The sequence below is a fragment of the Thalassophryne amazonica genome, chromosome 10 (genome assembly GCF_902500255.1).
Source record: "Thalassophryne amazonica chromosome 10, fThaAma1.1, whole genome shotgun sequence".
Taxonomy (NCBI): Eukaryota; Metazoa; Chordata; class Actinopteri; order Batrachoidiformes; family Batrachoididae; genus Thalassophryne; species Thalassophryne amazonica.
In genome coordinates, this window is record NC_047112.1 from 34,670,878 (window position 1) to 34,687,784 (window position 16,907).

Sequence of the window (16,907 nt, forward strand, 5' to 3'; positions counted from 1 at the left end):
CTCGTCAGCTGTAACCATGACGCTGACTCTGTCACTCTTAACGTTTCATAGGAAACAGGTTTTGGCTACCAAAGCTGAGGCGGAGCGAGATGGAGTCAAGGTTCCCGTAACGCTGGATGAGTACTGCGTTCGTACACGTGTCCCCCCGACAGACGACGGCGCCAAGCTTTTATATGATGATTACTATGACGACGAGGACCTGGAGGATGACGACGAGGATGACAGTGAGGACTGTTGCTATGACAAGGATGACTCAGGCAATGAGGACTCCTGACCTTGTGTCCCCATAATGCCACGCCCCTCGCCCCTGACCAGTCCTCACCTCTATCCCCTCTTACTGTCCTGTCCTGGAATAAACTTTAATTCCCTGCCCTCTCCTTGAATTTTTTCAACCACCATCATCCTCTCTGAGCACAGGGCTGGCTGCGCACCTTCTGCCACATGTGCAGTCATAGTGTGTGCACAGAAACTTGATACTTTTTTTAAAAAAGAAAGCTTGTAAATTTTTGTTTTCTTTTTGTGTGTGTGAATGGAGGTTACACACATGATGCAAACTAACTTTCATTATTAAATTATTGCATTTAGAAAGTCAAGACAATGAGATTTCATTTCTTTGTGTTGGGGATGTTCCAATCAGATCTCAAAGATCAGTATCAAGTCTGCGTATGGCGTATTTTGATTGATCTCTTTCAGAAGCGACCTGCCCACTCTGCTATTTTAGTGCTCACTTACTCACCAGCAGTGTGGTGGTGGTGCGTTTCAAAAATATGTTCACTCTCTGATTTGCCTGAAGTGCGCACAAAGTCTGTTTTTGACAGGTGCCACTTCACTTTTTGTAGTTTCCGTGTGAATTTTTCTTTATGCAGTTAACGTCTTCTTCTGTAGAGTTTATTGGTCATTGGAAACCTATTAGCTCAAGAGTGGCAAGAGTGTGTGCTACTACCGCCTTCTCTTCTGTTTTATTTCAACCTTTCACTTGCGACAAAAAATATTTTTAATGGGTCCAGTATTTTGTTTCAACACCAAGAATGAGCTGTGCATAAGTTGTTGTCATTTATGGACTCAGCGGAGAGCTTCGGTGCCAGGGGAGAAAAAAACCTAAGGCAAGTAGCTGCCTGCATAATCAGTAGTTTTAAAAAGTTTCTTCACATGTACGGAGGTAAACGTACACACGTGTAACTCTGCTGGGATCCGTTTCATGCTTCCCAACATGTCAAATGACATTTTATCCTATTCAGTGGTGACAAGAAGTGCTTTACCGTTTTGTTTTTAGCTTACATTGTATAGCTGATAGGTTTTAATAGTATTTAAATGTTAAAACCCATTTAAAATAGTTTTTGATCCCATGTGAAAAGTTAAACCAAAAAAACACCTAAAACAAGCTCCAGGGTGCAAAATCCCCAAGTTCACCTTTAATGCTTTGCAGAGCTTCTCATTTGGGTTGACTTTAGTGTACTTGAAGTGTACCATGTATACATACATGTAGATCATCTCTGGAAAATGCAAGTATCAGATTGGGACTATGCATTGGCAGATCATTCATATCTTAAATGACTCAATTGGGACTGGGGGTGGGGAGAACTTGATCGGGACATCCCTAACTTCTGCTTGATTGGGCTGGTGATGAAGAACTGGTTTACATTATTTTTGTATTGCGTTTCTTTGAGCCAGTTATGCTGAGGAATGACTGTTCTATTCACAAAGGAGGTTTGTAAAGCTCGTTTAGGAAACGTGGTGTTTGCTGCAATCCTGTAAGATGAGTCACTTCTGTCACTGAGCCATGTGTGTGACCTCTGATTAGCAGGCGGTTTGAAGCCCTCCCGCGCTTCACCTTTGACTTTTTGATCCTCAGGGCTTGTGCTGCGCCAAACAGGGAAATTATACATTTCAGCAAAAGAACTCATCACTCCCTTGCCCCTTTCCTTGCATCTTTTCAAAAGCCGAGTGGCATGAGTAAGCGACAATAAGCACAGGAGCCTTAAACCTGTAATGCAAACTGTTGTCAGACAGAAAAAGGGGAATCGCCCTGTGATCACAGATAGAGAGAGAGAAAGATTTGGGCTCACAAGGTCTCAGGTGCACATTCTGTGTTCATGGCACCTTCCCCACTGCAATAGTTTTGAAGTTATTTATAGCAGCACCTGTCAGATTTGAACACTGTGAATGAGGTAAGATAGAACAGCTGAACTGAACAATGGAAACATCGCGCCGCACAGCTTAAATCATACAAGCACATGTAGTTTAGGCTACCGCACAGCAAATCTCATGTACTGTATTTACAAAAAGCTATGCAGACAGTGCTCCAACATGTTTAACACTCAGTGCTTTAAATGTGGCGGTAAAGCTGAGCCTGAGAACTTCAACTCAAGCTTGAACGCCACAAGCCAAACTTGCCTGACAACTCCGAGCTCCAGCTCAACTTTTACAAGACCCAACCCATGTGTATGTGTGAGAGCTCTGGGCCGACTCTCTTTGTATGTGTGGGTTGCGTCTTTTTTTGTACTTGCTGGTGGATTGCTGTTATTCTAAACCAGAGGAGCAAAAGTCTTCAGGTGAGGCAACAGATATGCACTCATCTGTGTAGTGTGCATCCCCTAGTGGCAGTTGTGTGTACAAACAGTTTGTTTTCTTCTGTATACTCAATCATCAGTGAGTGGCCCCGGAATGAGCAGGTTTAGAAAATGAATTGATGTAAGCAGTGAAACAATTATAGTACTTCTAAGATGCAAGATATTTATTCAATGCCCTTAAGGGGACTGCTGCCTGCTGGTCAGTGTTGGCCTGTTCTCGGGAACTATCCCTATAAGGGTACTCCATCTCTGCTTTTCACACAGCTGTACAAGAACATCTGAAATACCTGACTAGTCGATGAGAAGAAAATTAGTCATCCCAACCCTCATAAGAATACGGCAAATTTATTTAACTCCGTCTGAGTACAACTGACTACTGAGGTAGTGGTTACCATATGAACGCTGGGTGAGTGTAAAATTATCATACTGTACTTTCCAGAGTATGTCTTTTTTACTAGTTTGGGAGGTCCTATGATCTATACTCGAATTATGTGAATTATATACCCAAAAATCACACATTTGTTATTAATAAGAAGAATTCTCTATATAGAATTCTAATATCTATTTATATGGGATTTCCCAGGAATTAAATCTTGTACAAAATAAACTCCAATAAGAAAAAAGAATAAATAAAAAAATACACTATAACAATGCACAAAAATCCAAAATTAAAGAGCTAACAATAAAGAAATTTGTGTGACTTATACTTTGGAAAATACAGAGGTTGAAAGGGTTGTTGAGAAACATTGCATTAACATTGATGTTACTGGCTTACTCTTACCGTGTTTCTGAGCCACATGTCTTTGGACCAATGGGAGAATGTCAAAGTCTTTCCACTGAGACCTTGGACACTCCACACAGAGCTGACACAGATGGGGTTTGAACAGTCTACTGATTATGGTAACTGATTCAATTCTCTGCAAGTGTGACTTTAATAATGTCTTCATCAATGAGTCAGAGGTGAAAAAAAAAAAGTTCCTTAATAGCATGGCCTTCTCAACCTCCACCTCATTATGATATAATCTGTCATCATCCCACTGTTGCAAATGACCTGTATATATGTTTTAGTTGCAGGTTTTAATTTTGTTTTTGCAATTGTATGTTCTGTCAAATATGAGTTGTGGCTTCTGTTTTGTTATGCCAGAATGGCCATAGCACATGGTCACCCACCAAGTCCTGTCTGCTTGAGGTTTCTTTCTCTAATCAAAAACTGCTTTTTTCTTAACACTGCTGCCAGTGCATGTGGTCATAGGGGTGGGTAGACCTTACTTGTGCATAGCACCTTGAGGTAACTTCTGTTCTAATTTGGTGTTGTATAAATGAATTGCATTGAATTGCTCCAGCAGTAGTGTTGTTGTCTCATAATCTGTATATTGAAGGTTCAAAGCTCACTTGTGGAGTGTCCATGGTCTCAGTAGCAACATTCTGGCTTCTGACCATAGTCTGAAGACATGTGACTTAGATACAGTCTTAATATTTTACACTGTAAGAGTGAGCCAGGTAACAGTATTTTAGGTTTTAATGTGGGAATCAGTAGTTCAGTGTTAATTTAACTCTTGAGGATGTGAAATTTACAATTTCACATTTGCATTTAACCAGGAGTACTATGTTCCACAGTACAAATCTATTATCACCATTCAGCAGTATTTGTGATGAAATTTCCTTCACTGAGATCACCTTTTGTTTCTGTTGTGTATAAATATTCACAATTATTTTGGGATGTCCTCGAAGTGTTGGGAAGGGACGAGGAGGCGCTTGATCTTTGAACTTGTGATGAACACGAGTGTTGTTCTTCACTAGCATGCAGTTATGATGTGTTTGTGGTCTTAGGTCTGCTATACCGGTTGGGGTTGTGTTAAGGGGAAAAAGTTCCTAAATTTATACTTGATTTTATTTAAAGCTGTTACCTTGTGAATGGGCTGAAGGTTTTTGTTTTTGTGTTGCTTTTCCTGTTTTGTCCTTTGTTTCCCAAATGTGGCTTCTGCCACAAATGTTTTGTGTCTTATACGTACTAAGTGCTAAGAATATTGGCCTGATTGTTAAAAACACAAGAATGTTTGTGGAGGGGGAAACAAATGTACCACGTTTATCTTAACACAGATATCAGAGTTGAGAAAAGTTGTACAGAACTAAACTGGCACACACGGCCTGATGATTTCAAGCTCTCTATCTACCACTGAATACTAGGGTTAGGGTTAGGCCAAACACACGTTGTCACTAACAGACCGATGCCCATTTAATGGCCTGTGAGTGACACTCCCCTTCTGTTTGGACATTTGTGTGAGTGCAGTTTTTGTTTTTTATCAAACTGTTCATTTGATTGTCGTCTTCACACTCCTGTGCACTTATCTGAGTTCTGATTGGTGACGGCAACACGGAGGCTGGTTACAAAAAATGTGAGCAGCTCAGTTAAAACTAATCCTTTTTTAGCTGAGTCAATTTGACCCAAATAAGTTAGAATTTTTTGCTTCAGAGACTGTTTACAATCTTTACCTTGATATATGCACATGTGGATAGCTTGATGATCATTTGATGTCTGTGTGTGTCCCCGCCATGGTTTATATTTCTTTTTTCTTATGGTTTGTAAATCTATTTAAAAGCTGAAAATAAAGATCTTTACAAGATATGGATTATTTTTTTGTTATTATTGGTGCAGGAGGTGAATAAGTCAAATACAAAAATGAAACTCCATTGTGAGGGCAGTCACTCCCAAACGTAAGAAGATCAGAGCCAGTTTGAAATCTGAAAATTGTCTGGGGCCCTTCCAAAACTTTTAATCACAATTTTGATTACGATGAAGTACGGGGGGCTTTGTGAGATTTTGGGGCCTGAGCCAGAAAATGTAGGACATGGTTCTCCATCTTTTGCATTCTGAGAAACCCAACATTTTTCAAGTGTGTGCAGTTTTGATTCACTGGGTGCAATGCTGGTTTCTCAAAATCCAAAAGCTGGAGAACCATGTCCTACATTTTATGGGTCACACTCAAAACGTCTCAATCACCCCTTGTATTTCCATATATGTATATGTGTGTGTGTGTGTGTCTATCTATCTCTCTGTCTGTCTAGTTAACTTAGGTAAATGAAGAATAACACTCCTTAGGTTTTTTTTTAATTATTGTAATTATGAGTTAAGTATGACGGGGCTACACAGCAGAGAAGGTCGCAGTGAGGTGAGTAAAACTGACTTTATTCACAGATGAAAGCAGGCAAGGTTCAGTACACACAGAGTAGGCACTCTGTGGGGAAACCAGAGACCATCTAAAAATACAGGCAGTACACACATAGTCGTCATATCAGGCAAGGAATTTAAAATCAGCTGGCAAAGACTTGGGAAACTTGCAGAGGCAGCGATGGCCAGCAATGGAAAAACTCACCCAAGAAATTATGCTTTAGGACTAGTAGGGAGCTAGAATTTCTGCCACTGGAGTGACGGAAGAAAGGAGACTAAATAACGTATGACGACATTAGCAAGGAAACAGACGTGCACGTGAAGAGGAAATAGAAGTGGACATGTGAACAGATATGACAGTGAACACCAAAATAAAAATGCCAGTGGAAGTGCCAACATGGCTGTGACAGTGACATCCCACCCCCACCCTAAAGGATGTCATCATTGCATGTTACTTGCATAGACCCATGAACATTCCTCTGGGTTATATCCCTCTCACTCAGTGAGAACTTGATGCCCCCGACCCCTGCGATGCACTTCAAGAAGATGCTTGAGGGTGTAGGCTGGGGTCTCATCCACAATCTGGGGGGGGGCAACACACAACAGGAGGAAAGGGAACTGTTCCACACTTTAGGAATCACTAGGGGATACTTTTGGCTTCAATTCTTACATTCTTTTAAGAGCCCTGGTGACTTATATTGACTTCCTGAAGAGGTGTTTTGTTTGAGCCTCTTTATTAGTCTTATTGCTTTTTCTTGTCTCTGTTCTTTTTACAGGTACCCACATGGTGTGAATAAAATAAATCTCTATCTTGAAGATCTGAGAGGTAAGAGTCTCAATTTTATTTGTTTCATTTATGTAACAATTCGCAAAGCTTTTAGTGGGATGGCAGTTTGGAGAAAGTGCATGATGAGAGCTGTACCCAGTAGTCACCCTGTGAAACTCAGAGGGTGGTGGAGACTATAAAGGATTTTCTGACACTTTCCAAAATTGTTCTGTCATAAACGGAAATTTAATTAATGGATTTGCTAAGTACACTGTTGAATTTTTCTTGTCTTCAGCTCCTCTGTTGACTCTGGAGAATGAAAGGATGGAAACTGCACAAAGGCCTTCCAGCATCTGTTGTAAGTTCTGTGCTCATTTGTTCCTGAACTGCCCTGATTATCATTACAGAGCATGAAAAAAAATACACCGTCTGTACCTTTTTTACCTCCTACTTGAAGCTGTCTCAAAACAGTACAGTCTTCAACACACAACCAGTCTAAACATGAGATTAAACATAAAGAACAACTTTATTTATCCCGAAGGAAATTATTTTGTCAGAGTACAGAAACAGTAAACAATAACTACATTTACATGCAGCCAATAACCCTTTCATAACCGGAATATTAGCAATAACTCGGTTGCGCGTGGCCATGTAAAAACCTGAATATGCTCATATTCCGGTTTTTAAAAACCTGAATGTGTCCCCTGGGTTACTCCTTTTCTATCCTGAATATTATCAATTATCAAGTTGTTCACCAATGAATATGGCTTTATACACCCTGAAGAAAACCATACACCCTGAGGCCGAAATATTCATTGGTAAAACTTGATAACGATTTTATCATATACAGTGGTCCCTCGTTTATCGCTGGAGTTACGTTCTAAAAATAACCCGCGATAGGCGAAATCCGCGAAGTAGTCAGCGTTATTTTTTACAATTATTATAGATGTTTTAAGGCTGTAAAACCCTTCACTACACACTTTATACACTTTTATCAAACAGGCATTAACATTTTCTCACTTTTCTCTCCTGTGTAAACACTCAAAGTTCAAACCTTAGTAGAAAAAAACAGAACATTTTCCTATAAATAATTATGATGGCTTTTAGAACTAACAAATTTAATTTTAACGATCAACCTATGAGGTTGGACATGTAAGAAATTATTAATAGTGACTCACCAGTATTTCACAGTTCCTCTGACCACGCCTCTTCGTCGTGGTGCCGCTCCGTTGTCCGGATTGGCTGATTACTCGGGTGGTATGTAAAATATTACCCGTCCGCGAAAAGGGTGTATTGCTATTTATTCTTTAGTGTTTTATCCAATCATATTGGCGTATCATTTATAGGTATAGTGGTCTCTCGTTTATCGCGGGAGTTACGTTCTAAAAATAACCCGCGATAAGCGAAATCCGCGAAGTAGTCAGCACTATTTTTTGCAATTGTTATAGATGTTTAAGGCTGTAAAACCCCTCACTACACACTTTATACACTTTTCTCAAACAGGCATTAACATTTTCTCACTTTTCTCTCTTGTGTAAACACTCTTTTTTCTTCTGTGCGAGAAGATTATAAACAGACACACACAGAACACAATGCGTGTACTCTCCCTTCGCTCACTGTCTCCGGGGGTACGGATGCGGGACCCGCAAAGAATCCAAGTCCTCTCTCGATGGCCACGGAGCTCTGCGGCTGAGGTCAACATCCGGATCAAAACAGCAAGCGTCGTCTCTGGACGTGTTGCCAGATTTGGCGCAGCTCAGCACAGCAGGAGGGCAGTGTGAGTGGCCCGCTGCTGCGTTTACCAAGCCCGCAGAAAGCGCATCGGAGGCAGTGAGAGCAATCGTGGTGATGCCGACCGGTGCCGCGACGGGCCCGCCTGATAAGGACGCAGAACACAATGCACTGTTTAAAAAAAAGCATGCAAAATTGCACTAAAAAATTCAGCGAAACTGCGAGGCCACGAAAGGTGAACCGCGTTATAGCGAGGGACCACTGTATATGATAACAGGTCATATAAACGTGCATCGGAATATCCCCATAGAAAGGAACATTATTTTGTGTTCTGCGCATGTCCTATCCGCAAGGAATCTTGGTCTTTTGAGTACAGCAACTACTTGTATGCGGCGCGTGCAACCCACCGGACACCACAGAAGCAGAGGTAAGAATGCATTCGTATTAAATAGAAATCAATCAAATTAATTAAAGTTGTCTCAATGCAAAAAGTAAGGAATGTACTGAGAACTGTACTGTGTCTGTGTACGGTAAATATGTTGAAAGTGTAGTATAGTTTCAGATGTTAATGACATATTGTCAGTGGTGGGTATAGCTAACCTCAAAGTTAGCTTCAGTAACTGACTGGTAATTCGCAAACTGAAACGTTAGCTGTGACAATGATAAACCGCTAAAACTAGCTACAGCTACTGCTAACTGGTAACTTTTCTGATGTGATTTTAGCTTTGGCCTTTTTATTTTTTATTTATTTACTTTAAATCCCTGAAAAACAGGTGTAAATAGCTGAAATTTTAATATGTTGTAGTGTAAACGTGGAGGTGCCCAAAAAGGTTTAGCATGGCAAGATCAGATCAGATGATGATCATGAATTACATAAATACTCACTCACTCACTCACTCACTCACTCACTCACTCACTCACTCACTCACTCACTCATCTTCAATTGCTTATCCAGGGCTGTGTCATGGGGCCAACAGCTCCAATAGAGGACCCCAAACCTCCCTTTCCTGGGCCACATTAACCACCTCTGACAGGGGGATCCTGAGGTGTTCCCAGGCCAGTGTGGAGATATAATCTCTCACCTAGTCCTGGGTCTTCCCCAGTGTCTCCTCCCAGCTGGTTGTGCCTGGAACACCTCCCCAGGGAGGTGCCCAGAGGGCATCCTTACCAGATGCCTGAACCACCTCAGCTGGCTCCTTTCAACGCGGAGGAGCAGTTGCTCTACTTTGAGCTCCTCAAAGATAGCCGAGCTTCTCACCTTATCTCTAACGGAGACACCAGGCTGAGGAAGCCCATTTCGGCCACTTGTACCTTCAACCTAGTTCTTTCGGTCATGACCCAACCCTCCTGACCATAGTAGGAGAGAAGATTGACCAGTAGATCAGGAGCTTTGCCTTTTGGCTCAGCTCCCTTTTCGTCACAACAGTACAGTACAGCGAATGCAAAGCCGTCTCTGCTGCGATTCTCCAGCCAATCTCACACTCCATTGTCCCCTCACTTTTGAACAACACCCCGAGGTACTTGAACTCCTTCACTTGGGGCAAGACCTAATTTCCTACCCGGAGTACGCAATCCATCAGTTTCCTGCTGAGAACCATGCCCTCAGATTACAGGTGCTGATCCCAGCCGCTCCACACTCCGCTGCAAACTGACCCAGTGAGTGCTGGAGGTCACAGGTCAATGATGCTAACAGGACCACATCATCTGCAGAAAGCAGTGATGAGACCCTGAGACCACCAAACTGAAGACCCTCCTCCCACCCGAGTATGCCTTGATATCCTGTCCATGAATATCACAAAAGGGATTGGTGACCAAGTGCAGCCCTGGCAGAGGCCAACCCTCACTGGAAACGAGTCTGACTTACTGTAGAGAACCCGAACACAGCTCTCGCTTTGTGAATACAGAGATTGGATGGCCCTGAGAGGGTATCTCCTCACTCCATACTCCCATAGGATGTCCCACAGTATCTCCTTGGGTACCTGATTATATGCCTTCTCCAAGTTCACAAAACACATATAGACTGAATGGGCACACATACTCCCAGGCCCCCTCCAGGATCCTTGTGAGATTGAAGAGCTGGTCGGTTGTTTCACGGCCAGGACAGAACCCGTAATGTTCCTCTTCAATCCGAGGTTCGACTATCGGCCACACCGTCCTTTCCAGCACCCTGGAGTAGACTAACCCTAACCCCAGTGTGCTACTCCTTTGGCACTGTCACAGACCTCAACACAATGTTGGAGAGAGATCTCATCCAAGACCGTCCCTCCACACTCAGAGCCTTCATCATTTCTGGACAGCTCTCATCAACCCCCGGGGCTTTGCCACTGTGTAGTTGTTTGGCTGTCTCAGTGACCTCTACCAGGGAAATTGTTGATAATCTCCCATCAGCTTCCAGGTTTGCCCCTACTATAGAGGGCGGTCTGATGCAGGAGTTCCTCAAAGTGTTCCTTCCAGCGCCCGATTACCTCCTCAGTTGAAGTCAACAGAGTCCTATCATTACTGCAGACAGCTTGGATGGTTCCATTTTTGTCTCCTGAGGTGCTTCACGGTCTGCCAGAAGCACCTTAGTGCCGACCGAAAGTCCTCCTTCATGGTTACTCTGAAGTCCTCCCACACCCACTGCTTTGCTTCCCTCACAGCAGAGGCCGTCGCCCTTCAGGCCTGTCAGTGCCTTGCAACTGCCTCCGGAGTCCGCTGAGATATCTCTAGAATGACTCCTCCTTCAGTCGGATGGCTTACCTGACCACCGGTGTCCAAAGATCCTATCTTTCCTCTCCATTAGGGTACTATCTCACTGGGATGCGACTGTTGGAAAGTCATTGGCAGAGTTGAAGTCAATTTAATCGTAATCCAAAATTTGGATTAGATTACGATTAGATTATTTAATCTAATCTAATCTGTTTTTTCTTATGATTTAATATAATCTAATCTAATCCAAAATTTTTCCATTTAATCCAATTTTTTGGATTAAAATTCGATTAAATTTTGATTAAAATCCACAATCTTACAAAAGTGCCTTCTATATACAAGTTGGTACATTGTCAGCTCAATTCAAGCAAACTTGTCACATCTCAGTCCCTTCACACAACAAAGCCAACCCTTGCAGGTTTCTCAAAATAGGGTGATAGCACAATTACCATGTAAACATATCTCAATTGAGGACAATACCATCTTTCCACCTATCTTCGTGCAACAAAGAAAGCACCTCTCTCTCTCCCATCTACCCAGCAAAACAATATACTCAGCTTATCCATTCCTATCTCCAAACAATATCACAATGTCAGGGTGGTGACACAAGTGCCATACAAACACGTTATTAAAGAACAAAAGAGGCCACTTAACTCACCCTTCAAATGTAAACATGCATGACAAACTCAACAAAAGAGGTCCAGCCCACCTCCCCTGATGTCTCCCCAGCCCACCAAGAAGTCATCGAGTACTTGCATGAACCCCTGTTGTGCATGGACAAGGCTCCACTCTCCTACTGGAAGGTCAACGAGGGCAGGTATCCACACCTGCCCAAGGTAGCCCAGCGATACCTGTGCATCCTGCCACATCAGCTCCAGTGGAGAGGGTTTTCTCAGTGGCAGGGAAGATCTTCAGGCCTGAGAGGTGTCGCCTCAGTGACTCTGTCTTCCGAGCACTTATGTTTAAGTGCAACTGGAAGGAGGTTAGGTGTGATGCTTAGGTTGTGAACTGGTATTAGACACTGTATTAGTGGTGACTAAAGACTGTATTATGATGGTGATTATGATAAAAGACTCCCTTGCTTACTAGATGTCAGTTGTGAACTGGTTGAGTGAGACACTCTGATTGTGTTAGTGATGACTGAAGACTGTATGTGATATGTATTATGTAGTAAACTCTCTAATGTTATATATCTGACGTTTCATGTTGTTGAAGACTGATCGTGATGGCAATAATGATTGAAGACTCCACGTTTAGTAGTTGTTTAAGTGTCCAATGTTGTGTATCTGATGATATTGAAAACTAAATGTAAATATGCCTGACTTCTTGTACAGTGTACATATAGTTTACCTTATAATAAATGTTTCAAAATGAAAAATCTGTTAGCTTCTTCACATATTTCATCATTCACATATGCACATATGTTTTGAAACACAAGGTTCGGTCAGATCGGCACACAGAAATGATCACACAGACTGCATTTTGCTAGAATAAAAAGGCGTATATTTATTCCCCACAAAAGCAGTTACATCAAACACAAGTGGTTGCAGCGCATTTTTCTCTTACCGTGACGCCTTTAAGGTGGAGAGCCAACACCTTCAGCAGAGTGCGCCTGTCAACTGGCTGGGCGTTCGTACGTTAACCCGCAGCAGACTCTGTTGAAGCATGGTTCTACTCCCTCTTTTCTAGTGTGTCCGCGAAGGGAGGGTGAGTGGCCAACTCAACCTCCCTGGCGCACATAATTTCTTTAATCAACAGGCATCTGAAAGTTATTTCAAAGATATAATAAAAGCAGTTCTTCACTCCCAGTTCAGAATGATCCCAGCATGCTTCACTCCCAGTCGTTAGTGGCTACGAAAACAAAGTCGTGCTATCAGTATCATCATTCTCATTGGAACCTGGAACTGTTCCAAATGCTCCGCCACCACTCTATGACAAATAGTGGGACTGTGTAAATATCCTTGTGGCAATCTTGTGAATGTATATTGCCGTCCTTCCCACGTAAATGCAAACTGTTCCATCCTATCCTCTGGGATTGGTATGGTAAAGAATGCATTGGCCAAATCTATAACAGCATACCACGTACCACTATGATGTTGCACTCGTTCAATTATACTCACAGCATCAGGTACAGCTGAAGTCAAAGCCGGTGTATGTTTATTTAGACCTCTAAAGTCTACAGTCATTCTCCATGTACCATCCGATTTACGGACTGGCCACAATGGATTATTCCATTTTGTTGTCACTGGTTTCAAAACTCCTGCCTCCAAGTAGTCTTTTATGGTTGCAGTAATTTCTGCTTGTCCTCCAGGAATACGATATTGTTTCTGATTAATCACACATGTAGCCTCTGGAATGGGAAAAGGTTTCATTTTTACTTTTCCCACCAGAATCATTCTTACGTTTGCTATCCCAAATTGAAATTTACCCTGTTCTAAATGCAAAGTCATTCCAGCTAAAATATCCATGCCAATTATCCATTCATTAATTGGAGTCACTATTACAGTGTACACTTTAATTGGCATATTTCCAATTTTAAGCGGTATCGATATATTTTTTCCATACACCAATTGTCCGCCTAATCCAGTTAAGGGAACTATAGGTCCCTTCATTTTCTCTGGATTTCCATGAATCAATGAGGCCTCCGCTCCTGTGTCCACTAAAGCCGAGGTGACTTGAACTGATTTTTTCCAAAATATTTCCAATCACACATGGGGTCTAATATCACTTGTGAACCATTGTTTTAATTCTCGGCGGGCCACAAGAGTTTGACCATCATCCTAATCTTCCTCGCAAGGGTCAAAGCTCCAAGAATGCCTTTCTTTATTTTTCCCCTTCTTTTTGTCTTTCTTTCCTTCCCGGACTGCAGCTATTTGCACCAGATCATCATCAGAGTCCTCCTCCTCCTCCTCACATTCTGATGAGCGGACTGTATCTAAAGTTAAAACCCGCTCTTTCCAGGCTTCTGCACAAATCCACATCATTTCACTAATTCCTCCCAATGGAGCTTTATCTTTAACCTCCACCTGTTTCAACATTTCACATAAAACTGGCGGAGTTGCGGTGGGAATTGCTCCAGTCCACGACCCAGGGCGTCCCCCACGTCGCCGTAGAAGCTGGCCTATTTCCTTAAAAGTGATCCCATCCCACCCCGGGACCACTTCTTCCTGCTGAGATGCCACCTCCGCATCTCTCTTTCCCAATCTAAAGCAAGACTCCTGCTGAGATGCCACCTCCGCATCTCTCTTTCCCAATCTAAAGCAAGACATTTCTGTGTGTAGTCTGAGCGTAACCGTATCCTGCCGACAACGCCAAAAATGTTTTGCTTTAGATTGGGAAAGAGAGATGCGGAGGTGGCATCTCAGCAGGAGTCTTGCTTTAGATTGGGAAAGAGAGATGCGGAGGTGGCATCTCAGCAGGAAGAAGTGGTCCCGGGGTGGGATGGGATCACTTTTAAGGAAATAGGCCAGCTTCTACGGCGACGTGGGGGACGCCCTGGGTCGTGGACTGGAGCAATTCCCACCGCGACTCCGCCAGTTTTATGTGAAATGTTGAAACAGGTGGAGGTTAAAGATAAAGCTCCATTGGGAGGAATTAGTGAAATGATGTGGATTTGTGCAGAAGCCTGGAAAGAGCGGGTTTTAACTTTAGATACAGTCCGCTCATCAGAATGTGAGGAGGAGGAGGAGGACTCTGATGATGATCTGGTGCAAATAGCTGCAGTCCGGGAAGGAAAGAAAGACAAAAAGAAGGGGAAAAATAAAGAAAGGCATTCTTGGAGCTTTGACCCTTGCGAGGAAGATTAGGATGATGGTCAAACTCTTGTGGCCCGCCGAGAATTAAAACAATGGTTCACAAGTGATATTAGACCCCATGTGTGATTGGAAATATTTTGGAAAAAATCAGTTCAAGTCACCTCGGCTTTAGTGGACACAGGAGCGGAGGCCTCATTGATTCATGGAAATCCAGAGAAAATGAAGGGACCTATAGTTCCCTTAACTGGATTAGGCGGACAATTGGTGTATGGAAAAAATATATCGATACCGCTTAAAATTGGAAATATGCCAATTAAAGTGTACACTGTAATAGTGACTCCAATTAATGAATGGATAATTGGCATGGATATTTTAGCTGAAATGACTTTGCATTTAGAACAGGGTAAATTTCAATTTGGGATAGCAAACGTAAGAATGATTCTGGTGGGAAAAGTAAAAATGAAACCTTTTCCCATTCCAGAGGCTACATGTGTGATTAATCAGAAACAATATCGTATTCCTGGAGGACAAGCAGAAATTACTGCAACCATAAAAGACTACTTGGAGGCAGGAGTTTTGAAATCAGTGACAACAAAATGGAATAATCCATTGTGGCCAGTCCGTAAATCGGATGGTACATGGAGAATGACTGTAGACTTTAGAGGTCTAAATAAACATACACCGGCTTTGACTTCAGCTGTACCTGATGCTGTGAGTATAATTGAACGAGTGCAACATCATAGTGGTACGTGGTATGCTGTTATAGATTTGGCCAATGCATTCTTTACCATACCAATCCCAGAGGATAGGATGGAACAGTTTGCATTTACGTGGGAAGGACGGCAATATACATTCACAAGATTGCCACAAGGATATTTACACAGTCCCACTATTTGTCATAGAGTGGTGGCGGAGCATTTGGAACAGTTCCAGGTTCCAATGAGAATGATGATACTGATAGCACGACTTTGTTTTCGTAGCCACTAACGACTGGGAGTGAAGCATGCTGGGATCATTCTGAACTGGGAGTGAAGAACTGCTTTTATTATATCTTTGAAATAACTTTCAGATGCCTGTTGATTAAAGAAATTATGTGCGCCAGGGAGGTTGAGTTGGCCACTCACCCTCCCTTCGCGGACACACTAGAAAAGAGGGAGTAGAACCATGCTTCAACAGAGTCTGCTGCGGGTTAACGTACGAACGCCCAGCCGGTTGACAGGCGCACTCTGCTGAAGGTGTTGGCTCTCCACCTTAAAGGCGTCACGGTAAGAGAAAAATGCGCTGCAACCACTTGTGTTTGATGTAACTGCTTTTGTGGGGAATAAATATACGCCTTTTTATTCTAGCAAAATGCAGTCTGTGTGATCATTTCTGTGTGCCGATCTGACCGAACCTTGTGTTTCAAAACAACATACATATCGCGAATAACGTTTAATCTAATCTAATCCAAACAATAATCAATTTAATCTAATCTAATCCAAAATGAAATGCCCTTTAATCTAATCTAATCTAATCTAATCTAATCTAATCTAATTCAGTTTCATTTAATCACTTCAACTCTGGTCATTGGAGATGTAGATTAATTAGCAAAAAAAGAAAAAAAAAAAAACACAAATGAGTGACGCATTTTCAGTTGGTATCTTAGTGAAATGACACGCTTGCAAACAAAGTCCTCAGGATGGCTGTGTGCTGCCATTATGCTGTGATTATGTTAAAAAGCTGTGGAAATAGCCCAGACTGTAGGCAAAGGAAAAAAAGCACTGTCAATAATAATAATATAAATGAATTAGTAATAGCTTGCGTGGTGACAACACAGTCAGTGACACAGATACGTCCAGCAGTGACCTCCCCCCCACTCCGTCTCATCTGTAAATCCACTGTCCTCCGGTGTTGAAGGAGTAGATACAGATGTCCTTCTCAGGGATGACCAGTATGCATTCCTCTCTGCCCATGGGCCGAGGAGCTTCTCTGGATGGCCACCTCTCCGGGGCACAGGCTGGAACAGTCACCGCTGTGTCTGCGAATTGCCGAGGATAAAACAATAAAGTATTGCACTTATTCCCATAGTGCTCCTCAGTACAAAAGTAATTAAAAGCATATGCCCGGATAACGTAGCAGAGGGGCTGACAGACTTGCTCGGTCACTTCCAGAAGCGCCATTCCTCTCCGATCATCTCGGCTATTTTGGCGTGCTCCCAAGGCAGCTCGTGCATGTCTCTCACGAGGAAT

At 42.5% G+C, this 16,907-nt stretch overlaps 1 protein-coding gene across 1 annotated transcript in view; it reads left to right on the forward strand.

Annotated features, from left to right (window-relative positions):
- cdc34a (cell division cycle 34 homolog (S. cerevisiae) a) overlaps positions 1 to 5,194 on the forward strand; it is a 39,833-nt gene extending 34,639 nt beyond the window's left edge. Inside the window, exon 5 of the mRNA XM_034179766.1 lies at positions 52 to 5,194. Within this exon, the coding sequence (XP_034035657.1) occupies positions 52 to 274 (223 nt within the window). The 3' untranslated portion in view covers positions 275 to 5,194. The remainder of the gene's footprint in view (positions 1 to 51) is intronic.
- The last annotated feature ends 11,713 nt before the right edge of the window (positions 5,195 to 16,907 follow it).